At 33.8% G+C, this 14,929-nt stretch overlaps 1 protein-coding gene across 2 annotated transcripts in view; it reads right to left on the bottom strand.

The window, feature by feature from the left end:
* The window catches only part of LOC136337475 (beta-casein-like), a 105,646-nt gene that overhangs the window by 9,450 nt on the left and 81,267 nt on the right, over positions 1-14,929 (bottom strand). For both annotated transcript variants that reach the window (XM_066278627.1, XM_066278628.1), the window contains exons 2-4: positions 2,972-3,034; positions 2,196-2,222; positions 2,055-2,081 (exon numbers count right to left, since the gene is read on the bottom strand). In XM_066278627.1, coding sequence (XP_066134724.1) covers positions 2,055-2,081; positions 2,196-2,222; positions 2,972-3,022 — 105 coding nt within the window. In that variant the 5' untranslated portion in view covers positions 3,023-3,034. The remainder of the gene's footprint in view (positions 1-2,054; positions 2,082-2,195; positions 2,223-2,971; positions 3,035-14,929) is intronic.

The raw sequence follows: 14,929 nt of genomic DNA, 5'->3' as shown, positions 1-14,929 counted from the left end.
TACAAAATTAACATACAAAAGTCCATAGCCTTTCTATATGCCAACAATGAAATATTAGAAAACGAACTCAAAAAAATAATCCCCTTCACGATTGCAACAAAAAAAATAAAATACCTAGGAATAAACATAACAAAGAACGTAAAGGACCTATATAATGAAAATTACAAAGCATTGTTAAGGGAAATCGAAAAAGATACAATGAGATGGAAAAATATTCCTTGTTCTTGGATAGGAAGAATAAATATAATCAAAATGGCCATATTACCCAAAGCAATATACAAATTTAATGCAATTCCCATCAAAATCCCTATGAGATTTTTTAAAGAAATGGAACAAAAAATCATCAGATTTATATGGAACTATAAAAAACCCTGAATAGCCAAAACAATCCTAAGGAAAAAGAATGAAGCTGAGGGCATTACAATACCTGACTTTAAACTATATTATAGGGCCACGATAATCAAAACAGCATGGTATTGGCAAAAAAATAGACACTCAGACCAATGGAACGGAATAGAAAGCCCAGAAAGAAAACCACATATATATGGTCAAATAATCTTTGATAAAGGGGCCAACAACACACCATGGAGAAAAGAAAGCCTCTTCAACAAATGGTGTTGGGAAAACTGGAAAGCCACATGCAAAAGAATGAAACTCGACTACAGCCTGTCCCCGTGTACTAAAATTAATTCAAAATGGATCAAAGACCTAAATATAAGACCTGAATCAATAAAGTACATAGAAGAAGACATAGGTACTAAAATCATGGACCTGGGTTTTAAAGAACATTTTATGAACTTGACTCCAATGGCAAGAGAAGTGAAGGCAAAGATAAATGAATGGGACTACATCAGAATTAAAAGTTTTTGCTCAGCAAGAGAAACTGATATCAAAATAAACAGACAGCCAACTAAATGGGAAATGATATTTTCAAACGACAGCTCAGATAAGGGCCTAATATTCAAAATTTACAAAGAACTCATAAAACTCAACAACAAACAAACAAACAATCCAATAAAAAAATGGGAAGAGGACATGAACAGACACTTCTCCCAGGAAGAGATACAAATGGCCAACAGATATATGAGAAGATGCTCAGCTTCATTAGTTATTAGAGAAATGCAAATCAAAACTACAATGAGATACCACCTCACTCCTGTTAGATTAGCTATTATCAACAAGACGGGTAATAGCAAATGTTGGAGAGGCTGTGGAGAAAAAGGAACCCTCATTCACTGTTGGTGGGACTGTAAAGTAGTACAACCATTATGGAGGAAAGTATGGTGGTTCCTCAAAAAACTGCAAATAGAACTACCTTATGACCCAGCAATCCCTCTACTGGGTATATACCCCAAAACCTCAGAAACATTGATACGTGAAGACACATGTAGCCCCATGTTCATTGCAGCACTGTTCACAGTGGCCAAGACATGGAAACAACCAAAAAGCCCTTCAATAGAAGACTGGATAAAGAAGATGTGGCACATATACACTATGGAATACTACTCAGCCATAAGAAATGATGACATCAGATCATTTACAGCAAAATGGTGGGATCTTGATAACATTATAAGGAGTGAAATAAGCAAATCAGAAAAAAACAAGAACTACATGATTCCATACATTGGTGGAACATAAAAATGAGACTAAGAGACATGGACAAGAGTGTGGTGGTTACCAAGGGTGGGGGGGGAGGGAGGACATGGGAGGGAGGGAGGGAGAGAGTTAGGGGGAGGGGGAGGGGCACAGAGAACTAGATGGAGGGTGACGGAGGACAATCTGACTTTGGGCGAGGGGTTTGCAACATAATTTGATGGCAAAATAACCTAGACATGTTTTCTTTGAATATATGTACCCTGATTTATTAATGTCATCCCATTACCATTAATAAAAATTTATTTTAAAAAAAATCTAGAATGAAAATTTATATCAGAGCTTATATGTCACAACTAGCTGCATTGGTTTAAAAGCCCTAAAGTAACAAAGTTGAAAGATAATACAGTATATTGCTGTTACAAACATGGAAAATTGTCTCAGAATGAACCTTGTCTTACCTCACTGCTTGAAAGGCTTTCTATTGTCTGTAAAGAAAAAAAATTGCAACCGGATCATCAGAAAATGTTCTTACAATGGCATTTACTTTCTTACCAAAATTTTTATAGCTGGAATATTTTTTCTAAATAAGAAAGCCTTACCTCACTGGATACAGTGAGTTCTTCCTTCTGTAAAGAAAAAAATATATATATTCACCATTTAATTTCCATAGTTAACTCATTTTTCCTACTTATTTTTCACCTTTTTTATGCAGAGCTATCCTTTTCACAAATTTAAGAAATAAAAAATGTTTTATATCTTTTGAAGCCTTGAAAAGTAATTGTTTATGTCTTTTATATTTGGAAACTTTATGATATTTCTATTTTACCTGAATGAGGAACAGTTTTTGATGTGTAACAAAAAAAGTTATTTTAGTTTCTATCAAAGATTTTTTTATTACAGTTTCAAATACATTTATAATGATGATTATTGCCTGCTATTCCATCATTTGGATGTCTTTGGGGAGTCACAAGTAGGATTTAGCCCAATTCTTTAGGGTAGGAGGTATGTAATTATTATCACTGGAATAAGTTATATTCCTCTAACTTGCACATGCATATAATTATATTCATGTGCTATTATTCTTTTTTGTTGTTTTTATATTTGATTCTTCTTGCTTTTTTCTGTTGCTTATTGGCTTGTTTGTTTTTTCTTTAAGGACTGGTGGCACAGCGGTATAGGAAACATTTACCCAGATTTGTGGCTAACAGGACACTGTTGAAGTAGTAGGTGAATGTACATGATTTTCATAAAAGTATAAATATTAAAAAAATTGTTGAAATGCTGCTTTATTTGTACATTTAAAATATTGGTGATGTTGTTGCCTACATGTGGAAAGATATTTCACTACATATTAATCATTCAGAGATTTTCTTACCTTCCCTGCAAGAGCAAGGGCCACCAGGCAGGCAAGGACGAGGACCTTCATGGCTGTCAAGTCCTGTGAATGAGAAAATGGTATTGTGGTGATCAAGCTAATATATTTTCTTCATTAAGTAAGGTTACTTTCTTTTCAAAGAAAGCAAAGATAATTAAACTATCTACATTTTAGAAAAATACTAACAGAAATTTTATTATATAACTAAAGTCAAATCTATAATGGCTCTTTAGTATTACATATCAATTTTATATTTCCTTGCTAGCCATTCAGAACTTTTCGCCCTCAGCTCCACCCTACCTCACTGAATTTTTTTATTCACAATACAATAAATTTTTTGAAGGACAAAATTTTTAAATAATTATATCAACTTTATTAACTGATCCACTTATTCAAAAGTGAATAGTATTCATTTAGCACCTTTTATTGCTTGACGTTTTCTAAATGCTGGGTTTACAGCAGTGAACAAAATACTAAGGTCTCAGCCTTGATGAATCTTCAGATCTATTGGAACAGCCTGATTAAAGAAAATCTATTGAAAGAATATCATATTTTATTTTATTCTTTGTTTGTTACTAAACTAAATAGCTGTCATGAATATTTGACTTAATCATATCCCTTTCTTTCTAATAACACTGAAATTTTTATTTGAGCATTTCATTTATTTGTGCCACTTATGCAGATGATTTTAGGACTGATTCATTTGTTTTTTTCTGTATGTACCCCCTACACAGTATTCATCATCACAAACCGCATGAAGCTCGTTTTCCTTTGTGCCACGTGACTTCAGAGAACATGCACTGTGCCTCTTCTTTGTTCTCTCATCTCTCTATAATTTATGAGAGGATCTGGTTCTCTTGTCCCGTCCCCACCACAGGCTCCATCTTATTGTAGTGTAACATAAAATATATGTTAACACTTTTGACCACAATGTACTAAAAGCTTGATTTTGTTCCATCTCTATAATTTCTTGTAGAAAATAATGTTTGTGCCACCAGTATACTTTGACATACAATCTTCAATCCTAGATTTACAAATTTAATTTCTGAAGTATAAATATTTTATTAGAAAAATCTCTACTTCATCTGCAAAATATTCTTTGCAATGTTTAAGGCTCAAAATGGTTTTATTTATTAGGCAAAAATATGTTTTATAAAATTATTCATTGGGCTATATAATTCTTTATTAAGTTTACTTTGTAATTAATTTTTAAATTAAGTTTTCAATTAATTTTTATCATCAGGTTTCAGAATGTTTCTATATAAAAGATTATTACGAGTAGAAAATGTCCCATTTCAAATTCTATATTTTATAATTAGCATTTTATATTTTAAGTCAGAACTTTATTATTCAGGGTGGGGGGTAAGAGGAATGGATGAAATAAGGTGAAGGAATTAACCAAATATATATATATATATATATATACACACACACACATAGACATAGGTAATAGTATGGCAAAAACAAAAGAGAAAAAGGGTGGGACATGGTTGGGTGGGCAAAGGGAGAAGAAATGAAAAAGAAAAGACCCTCTGTTTGAGGGCAAATGTGCATGATTGGTGTGCAGATGGCATCCTTACTGAGTTGTACTCCTAAAACCTCAATGGCTTTGTGAACCAATGTCAAAAAGTAAAACATTTTTTAAACTGAATTCTGAATTTCATATGTCTATTTTAATATTTTTTGAAATTCATAAATTGAACTATGAAGTGGGATGTTACATTTTGTAAACAAGTTGGATGAACACTGCTAAAAAAATTATTCATAAACATTTCAAGTAATACATGTTCTCAAAAAACTCCTGGAATATCTTGACTAAATACACTACCCCCATGAGCTACTTGTTGAATAAACTTTCTCTATAATTCCCTGACAATAACTTAAATATATTTGCATTTATGACTGATGTTTATTCAAAATAAAAAGGCATACTTAATTCAAAAATTATTTCTTTTAATATAGTTTATTAACTAACCTTATACTAAAAATATTAATAACTATTACTCCATTTTCTTGGACTCACAAAACTTATATGATTATAATTTTTATGAAATATTCATAGACATTTCTTCCTTTTTTCACCTAAGTTTTGAAAATAATGTTAGTACCACATTAAATACCTTTATTTCAAAGACTATGTTTTAAAAATTATTTTCTAAATATCTCCCAACCTAATTGAAATAAAACTAAAGAGAAGATACATTAAATTTATTTCTAAAATTCTTACCTTTTTTTCCAAGGTGGAGGACAAGAAGTAAAGGAGAAGCTAAGTGAATGACCGTCTGTCTCTTTTGTGGCTGTTTATATACTATATTGGATGGTATGCTAATTTTGTGGTTTGAAATAAAATCAATAGCGGGTTTCAATTCTAAGAAGTACATATGATTAGAAAATGATTTCTGCCTAATATCTATCCTCAGAAATGCTGGGGAACATTTTAACAAAGGAACAATTCACATCTGACAAAGAAAATCTGTTCAGGAAATGCAGTTGTCCAATAACCAAAGAACAATACTGACCCTCTGAGTAAATCCCCAAGTTATTGAAGACATAGTTAGGTCTCCAGCACTTTTGGGGTCCTCAAGATCTCAAGTGTGGGGAAATGCTATATAAGTACCAGAAATATGCAGGGGTTTCACAAAGGCCACAATTTCACAATTTCATGCTAACCTGAGAAGTTGTTAGTATTTTTTGCTGCAATGGAGAAAAATGACAAGATAACAAGTCCATGATGGTAGCTTTGTCATGTAAGTCAAATTGCTCAGCTCCATGACCAGGTACTTGTTTTGGGAACAATAAATCGTTAACTTGAAAACAATATCTTGATCATGGCAGGGTAGATCAGTGGATAAAGCATCCATCCAGTGTACTGAGGTCACGGGTTTGATCCCCAGTCAGAACACCAACAAGAAGCAATCAATGAGTTCACAAATGAATGGAACAACTTAAGTGGAAAAATTAGTTGATGCCTCTCTCTCTCTCTCTCTCTCTCTCTCTCTTGCTCTTCCTTCTCAAATTAATGGAAAAATTAAAAGAAGAAAACAAATAAACAAACAAACAGTATTTTGTACACAAGAAGAATGAGCCTTCCTCTGTAATAGGACAACATCTCAGAATAGGAAATCTGGATGGCTGGTATAGGCACAATCCTTGGTAAATCTGTTTACAAGTTCTGTAAAATGTCATGAAGACATTTTTACCTCATCAATATTGGTTATCTTTTTTCTTTTCAAGCATAACAACTATAATAGCTTTAGTCTTTTTTGTTGTTGTTGTTGTTTTACATAGTACCAAACCTATGCCAGGCATTGTGTCCCATATAGACATCTTTTATAATCATAACAAAAATATCATGTGATAGCTCTACATATTTTAAATGAAGACATTAAGACACCAAAAGGTTAAATAACTTGCAAAACTCATCTAATTTGTTCATTGCAAAGATAGCATTGAAAAACATATCAGTCTGGATACATGTGTTTCTATTTGATTATATGCAATGCCCATTTCTTAATTCCCTGAGTTTTTATGATAAAATTTAGCTAACAATGTAGCATGAGGGTTTAAATGTGCAAGTTGGCTATACTTGGATTGAAGGACTGGGCATTTTTGCTAAGTGTGAGCAAGAGGAACTGGTCTTTAAAGAGCTGTTATTCTACATAGTTGGAATTTTAAAAATTAGTACTATTCTGAGACATGATTAAATGAGAATAAATTATTACTTTTTATTTGTGTGTTTTGATTTTGATTTTGAGAGTATGTTTGTGAAAGCTAAGGACCATGAAACAAAGAAGGTCTTAAGATAGAAGAATCAACAGGGAAGAGCCTTAGCAGGGCTGCTTTGGCTCACTGGGAAGTCAGAGAAAAGGAGTCATGAAGACAAGTTCAGGGGAATAGCCCTGACAAGTCACTGCTTCCCATTCTTCCCATGGTTCCAAGTTTCGGGGAAGACTTAGAGGTTAGGAAATGCATGCCAAAGAGGAAAGAAAGGCATAGAAATCCCAAGAGGAAGAACATAAGGACTGACTTATTTTGGTTTGAATGAAATAGAGGTGTTTGACAGCAATATATCACATTTGATGAATTCTATATTTTAGGACACATAGAAGATATAGAATATAAGTTATTGTTACAGGGGCTTGATAGAGTCAGACCATGGATGGTTTTGAAATTCAGATATGCATTGTGATACAATTTACTGGAAATAGGGAAGATATTAGAGATGAGAAAGAAAGAAGAATTGCAAATTAATTGGATTATATGTGTTTATGACAACATCTTAGGCAACCTAGTAAGAGAGGTTGTTATAGCATGTCACTGTAGTAGCCAGGAATAAACATTATGATAACCTTAGCTGTGGAAATGGTGCTGGGCATCTTAGGCAATGAGAAGCACACGTATCATTAAAATGAAGGAAATGTGAGAAATCAGGGAAAAAATTAACAGAATATGCCAGAGTAATTGAAAAGTTATAAACCGAGATAGAAAACCAAGATGAAATTACAAAGGGAATACTCAATTAAATCTTGTACGTGATAAGTTTGAATGTGTCTAAGATGTGCTGTGAATTAGATATGATGCTCAAAGAAGTCATATGTACACTGTAGAAATAAATTTTTTTCTGACAAAGGAATAAATGAACTTCCTTATAGAAACTAGCAAGTAAAAGAGAAATTGTCTGAGAATAAAACTCAAGTATGGCCTGATATTTAGAGGCTAGTTCAACAAAAGGAAATAAAATCAATGAGAAGAAAGTAGAGGGTCAAAGAAGACCTAGGAAGAAATAGCTTGAAAAAACAAGAGGAAGCTAAAATGAAAAGGCTACAGAGATGCAAAATAAGGTGGAAACAAAGAAATGTTTGGACATATGGAGCCATTAGCACTGTAAGCACTGAGATATATACAAGTGTTAAGAAGTAAGAAACGTGAAATTAAAATCAACACCACTCTTCTAAGATTTTAGAACTAAGGACAACTATGATGAAATGGTATCTATGACTATAAGAACAACCAGAATCACACAAGGTGATTTTAGAATTAAGATTTTTACTTAAAAGAAAGAGGCCTGTTGGGCAGATAAAATGTATTATGCTCACTTTGTTAAAGATGGTGCTGCCCATGTGAGGCCATCGCCCAGGTGATATTAATGTGTGTTGAGAATCCTTGTAGCCTGGGGCTTGGTTTTGGGATTAAGCCTTTCTCACCCGTCTTGATGTGGGGTGGTACAATCCAATCATGCCTCAGAGAAGTGACTTTGTATTAGAGACTTCCCTATTTTTTATATTGGATTAAAGGTTTGGAATCTACACTATAAAATGGGGGCAGAACGGGAGCTTGCTCTCTTGGTTCCTGGGATGATTAGCATGAGAGAGCAGAGGGAGCAGAGCAGAGAGCAGAAAGAGGCCATGTGGCCAGGAGAAGCAGCCAAGATGGCAGAGTGCTGAGTGAGATGCCAGTTTGTGTAGTGTTTGTATCTGGGATAAGGAAGGAGATGGGGAACTGAGGAGAATAAGGCTGGTGAGCTAGAAACCTTTGATTCTAGGAAACTCGGATAAGTCAGTGGCTTTGTGAGCACTGAATGTGAGTGGGTTTTGGAGCCCAGTGTGTATTTTTACTTGCCCACCGGGTGCAAGCTAGAATTAAAGACTATGGCCCATCAGGTTTTGGCTCCGTTGTTTCTTTACCGACTGTCCGAATCCAATGCAAACCTGCATAGGCCAGGAGGCTGCTTTGATAGTGGCTGTGGCTTCTGGCTTTACAAGGCCCATGGTGCAAAATGGCTGAAACACACCACAAGTTGAATAATAAATTGATGCAAGTTTCAATAGGATGAGTCAAAACCGAAAGAATAAGACCTATACAGAATGTACCAGTTTTTCTGAGAATGGAGAAAAAGAGAAGAAATGAGTAAATATTTATATAATACATACTTTGGAAAACAGGGTAGAAAAATTGAAATTTTTAGTTTTCTAAGTGAAATGATAGAGAAATAGATATGGGTCTGGGATATTTAAAAGTGGAAACACTTTTAGTTAATGTGAAAATAAAAATGAGTAAAATGATCACTAATCATGGCACTAATACCTACTGACAGTAGCAATCAGCTGTTTTCTTTACCCAAGTAGATTTATGCCCAGATGATTGCATTATAATATCAAAAGATCAAGAGAGTTGTTGGAGTGGAGACTGGGTATTGAATATGTTTGTACTAAAAACACTAATCGTGAATGTTGGTTGAGCTAAAAAGGATATGGCAGTAGTTGAGTTGTACACCAGAACGCCCCAAATAGCTTGACAAACCAGGCTTAATGAGAGTGAGCTACATCAAGAAGTACAGCTTAGAGTTTTGTTTTTTTTCAGATGGGAATTTCAGCATTAGAACTGGGAAGGACTGTCTGCATAATGATCAGATACAAAGAATAGTCATTCATACAGAATCCTGAAAACAGGTAAATTTGAAGTTTGTTAAGAAATAGAGTGCGCCTGACCAGGCAGTGGCGCAGTGGATAGAGGGTTGGACTGGGATGCTGAGGACCCAGGTTCAAGACCCCAGGTCGCCAGCTTGAGCGCAGGCTCATCTGGTTTGAGCAAAGCTCACCAGCTTGGACCCAAAGTCGCTGGCTCGAGCAGGGGGTTACTCAGCCTGCTGAAGGTCCATGGTCAAGGCACATATGAAAAAGCAATCAATGAACTAAGATGTCGCAGTGAAAAGCTGATGATTGATGCTTCTCATCTCTCTCCGTTCCTGACTATCCCTCTCTATTCTCTCTATCTATCTATCCCTCTCTCTGACTCTCTTTCTATCTCTGTAAAAAATAAATTAAATAAATAAATAAATCTTAAAAAAAAAAGAAATAGAGTGCAATATATTCTATAGTAAATGAGTAAATGTCCATGTTTGTCAGGCATTTTCCTAGGTACCAAGAATACAACATAAATAAAAAGGCAAAATTCTTGTCTGCAGAGAGATTGAAGACTCTTTTTTTTTTTTTTTTTTTTTTTTTTTTTGTAGCAGAGACAGAGAGAGTCAGAGAGAGGGATAGACAAACAGGAAGAGAGAGAAATGAGAAATATCAATTCTTTGTTGCAGCTCCTTGGTTGTTCACTGATTGATTTCTCATATGTGCCTTGACTGGGGAGCTACAGCAGACCAAGTGACCCCTTGCTCGAGCCAGCAACCTTGGGTTCAAGCTGGTGAGCCTTGCTCAAACCAGATGAGCCCGTGCTCAAGCTGGCGACCTCGAGGTCTCAAACCTGGGTCCTCCACATCCCAGTCCGATGCTCTATCTACTGCGCCACCATCTGGTCAGGCAGATTGAAGCCGTTAGGATAAATTAACATGAGCCTCCCTGTTATAAAATGTAATAAACATTTTAATAAAGCTGTAATGAGATGCAATAGGAACAAAGAAAATTCCTAGTTAATTTGAGGTGATGGGTAAGAGAAGCAAAGAGGATCTTCATAAACACATGAGTTCTGAGCAGGATTGTGAAGCCGAAGGAGAGGTTTGGCCTTAAGAGGAATTTATAGGCTCAAGGAGAAGAATGAATATGGTCTCAGATATCAGATACAGGTGACTACAACTAAATCAAGTAATGAATCAGGATCATGAAGTACATTGAAAGGAGTAGATGGAGAGGAGCACAGAGAAAAAGAAAGAAGTCACATAATGGTGAGCAAGCATGCTGTGCTCTTAAGGGGCAAGAAGTTATTCTGTGCATGCTGGAGACTTTCTGAAGGGTTTTAGCCCAAAGGACTATAGTTAGAGAATAACTACGTGTATAAAATAATTGATAATGATACAAATTTCAAAAAATGAATCTCTTTGGGTTTGAGCTCATATCTTTTGTGGTGGGTGAATGTTTATCAGCTAATGTACGTGAAAGGACAGAAGGTAGGAAAGACAGGAAATTGAAGCCCAGAGAAGAGCAGAGTCTTGGCCACAGTCCACAATAAAGTCTGAAGTACTTAATATGTGCCTGTTTACAAAAGTAGTCCTCAAGTTTCTCCTTCTCTTTAGTAATTGATGTTTATAGATGGAATTGGCCAACTTTATTTGATATTGCTTATTTTTACCATGTTCTTTTCTTCTGTTCACTGCTTGTAACAGATATACTCAGGACTTAAGCAAAAGTAGGTGCCCATCTAAAACAAGTATATTGAAATATTGGCATGATTCATCTTTTTATTCATAATATATGCTTATTTATATTATGCTAGATGTATGAAGAAGGGGAACACTTCAGTATTTATATGTTTTATATTGCTTAAAAAACCCAAGTTAGTTTTTATTATCTATTTGAACTTACTCAGCTAATATTTATTCTTAGACTATGTTCATATCGATCCTGGAGGAAGCCATAAAAGAAATGATGAAATAATCCCAAAATCCCAATGTCATAGTTCCAATTAGAAAAAGCTGTGGCTATCAGTGTACCCTAGTTCTCTGTTGTCAAGGCAAAGGCAAAAATGATTTTTTAGAAATTAATTACAAAACAAGCATTCCCTACCCATTCAATTTTCCTTTTTATTTTCTCAGAAAAAGGATTTACATGTTGTGCAATATATAGAGCATTTATTTTTGACACACTTCCATCAATTAATTTTGAATTACATTAATGAATATATTTATTGACACTATTGGTCCAGAAAAGTGTGGAAACCAAGGTCAAGAAAATCACTAACAGTATACTAGAGAAAAAAGTTTGTTTAAGAAAGAAATGAAGCCAGAGATTTAACATCAGATGCCATTGGCCAGGTAAGCCTTAGAACTCAATGGAAAGTAGAGAGTAAAGTGCCATATAGGCAACCAGAGATTTCTCAATGCATAATTTAAGAGTTGTCATTTTACAAGGTAAAATAAGAATTTAAGTCTTTCTAATTTTATAAGACAACTCTGGGTGAGATGCAAGAAATAATCAAATCAAGATGTTCTAAGACTATCATAAACAGAATTTATTCAGCCAAAGCTCTTTTCCATATTGAGTGACAGATCTGAAATGCACAGGCATGTAATTTGGATGATACACCAAGTTAATAACTGAAGACATATAAATAACAACCTCAAAAAAAAGCAGATAGAAAAACAGGATAAATAGTATAATATAGGAACCAAAATTTTCAAAAATAAGAACTGTAAGAGACACAAAATATCATTCATATGGTGTTTAAATTACTTTTTATAGAGAAGGAAACTGAAGATGTGACAATTTACATTTCTTTTCTAGGATACTACAGCTGCTTAGAAATAAGGTCGGTACTAAAATCCTCTGTTTACTGAGTAACATTCAAGATATTAATATCTCCAAAAACATTCAGGGGGCAGGAGAAAATAAAATAAATATATCCTGTTAGTATGTATAATGATCAAGTTTATAAATAATATAACCTATAATTTATTGTCTGAAAAAATATTAAAGATAGACAAACAAGCATTATTTATACAGATGGAGTATTTTAATTCTTTTAATGAGGTTATATAAATATAATAAAATAACATTCTATGAGTAAAATTAAGTTGTTAAAATTTGTTATTAATAAAGTTAATCAATAATCATAAAATAAGAAAACTTATGACCTTCCAACGAGCATGTTAATTTTTTCTTTTTTTAAACTTTTGTTTAAAAATTTTTTTGAATTTAATGGTTAGGTTGTGTTGAGTTTAGGAGTATAATTCTATAATACATCATCTGTATATGGGTCTTGTTTTCTTATTTGTTCAGATACCCTGAGTTTTAATTAAAGAATTTAAGCCATTTACACTTAAAATGATCATTGATAGGTATGTATTTATTGCCACTTTATTCTTTTAATTATATTCTGTTCTGTTCTTTTCCATCAGTACTACTACTACTACTTCCCTTCCTCCTCCTCCTCCTCCTCCTCCTCCTCCTCCTCCTCCTCCTCTTCTTCTTCTTCTTCTTCTTCTTCTTCTTCTTCTTCTTCTTCTTCTTCTTCCTTCTTTTACTTCCTCTTCCCCATTCCATTCCCCCCTTCCTCTTCTTTCTCTTCTTCTTTTTTTCAAAGAGGCCCTTTAAAATTTCTTGTAATACTGGTTTAATAGTAACAAACTCTTTTACCTTTTTCTTGTCTGGGAATCTATTTATTCCTCAATTTGACATCATAGTGTTGCTGAGTAAAGTAGTCTTAGTTGTAAGTCCTTGCAATTCATCACTTTGAATATTTTATACCAACCTCTTCTGACATAAAATACGTTTGTTGAGAAATCAGCCAATAGTCTGCTTCCTGTAAGTAATTGTCTTTTTTTTAAAGATTTACTCTTTGTCTTTATCCTTTGCCATTTGAACTATAATGTGCCTTGGTGTGGGCCTTTTTGGGTACATCTTATTTGGGATTTCCTGACCTTTCTGGATTTGTGTGTCTTTATTCTTCACCACATTAGGGAAGTTTTCCGTCATTATTTCTTCAAATATGTTTTTGATCGCTTGTTCTCGCTCCTCTTCTTCTGGTATATGAGGAAATTATGAGACTTAATGTCTCAAAGATCCCTTAAACTTTCTTATCTCAAGTGGTGATAAGTGCTCCAAAAAAGTAAAATGCTGTCAGGTCAAGGAAGCCAAAGATATTTTATTTTATTATTTTTTTTTCAAAGATTTTTATTTTCTATTGACCTTCAGAGAGAGAGAGAGAGAGAGAGAGAGAGGCAGAAGCAGGAGAAGCAGAGTGCATCAACTCACAGCTGTTTCTCATATATACCTTGACCGGGCAGCGCAGGGTTTTGAACTAGCAACCTCAGCATTCCAGGGTGATGCTCTATCTACTGTGCCACCACAGGTCAAGCATTAGAGAGTATTATAAGTAGGAGTAAGATTTAAGAAAAGATAAATTAAGTATAAGAATTATTGTGGAGGAACAAGATTTCAAGTAGAAGAAATAGCAAGAGCAATTTAATTTATATATATATATATATGTATGTATATGCTGTATTTTTCACTGCATAAGATGCACTTTTTTTCTCTAAAAGTGGAGGGGAAAATGCCCATGTGTCTTATGGACCAAAAAATATGGTATTTTATTAAATATTTTAACACACCATTTGGTTCAGGATATTTTTTTTCTTATTTTCCTCCGTAAAATCCTAGGTGTGTCTTATGGTCAGATGCATCTTATTGAATGAAAAATAAAGTATATAATATCTATAAATAATAGATGATATAGATATAGATATAGATATTATATATATGTGTGTGTGTGTGTGTGTATATGTACACACACATATTTGCCATGTTTGGAGAATTATAAGGAGACCAACTGGATAGAAAAAAAGACAGAAAATTGATAGAAAGCAAGTAGGTCACAGAGAAAGTGGTGTACAGATTATTAAAGCTCTGCATTTAGTTTTAGCTTTTTGTTTGAGATAGGGGCCATTGGAAGAAGGTATGGTCTTTATATTTTAGTAGTAGGTAAGAGATGAAGCAATGATGCTTTTCTTACTTAGACCTTACAGAAACTTCCAGACCCTTGACATTTCTACATACTTTTATTTTCTCTGTTCATTTAAGATTTTATTTCATTTCTTTTTAAATCATCAATTTCACATTTGTCTCTTAGTATGTACTTGCAATAACTCAAATGACTCCTGTGAAACTGTGACTTAAGTAACCTACTTGTTAAAATATCAATCCTGGAAAGTCCTTAAATACCAAAAATATTCAATTCTATAAGATTATTTTGTTTCATTTATGTTTTCTAAACAGAGACTATTATACTGCTTACAAAAGCTATTTCTTGTTTTTGGTCATATACTTTTTAATCAATTCTGTCCGATACAGTATTAATTTCTAAAGCATCTAACTTATTACACCAATTCATCGACAGAAAATAATCACCTATTTTGTAGAAAAAAATTATGTCTATTTAACATAACTGCCATCAAATTTCTTCTCTCACTCTTCTGTAAATTGATTTATCCCCGATCAGATTTTGAACTTTCTCCTT

The sequence above is a fragment of the Saccopteryx bilineata genome, chromosome 5 (genome assembly GCF_036850765.1).
Source record: "Saccopteryx bilineata isolate mSacBil1 chromosome 5, mSacBil1_pri_phased_curated, whole genome shotgun sequence".
NCBI lineage: Eukaryota > Metazoa > Chordata > Mammalia > Chiroptera > Emballonuridae > Saccopteryx > Saccopteryx bilineata.
Note: the sequence above shows the minus strand (reverse complement) of the source record. Positions and strands in the feature narration are given on the sequence as shown.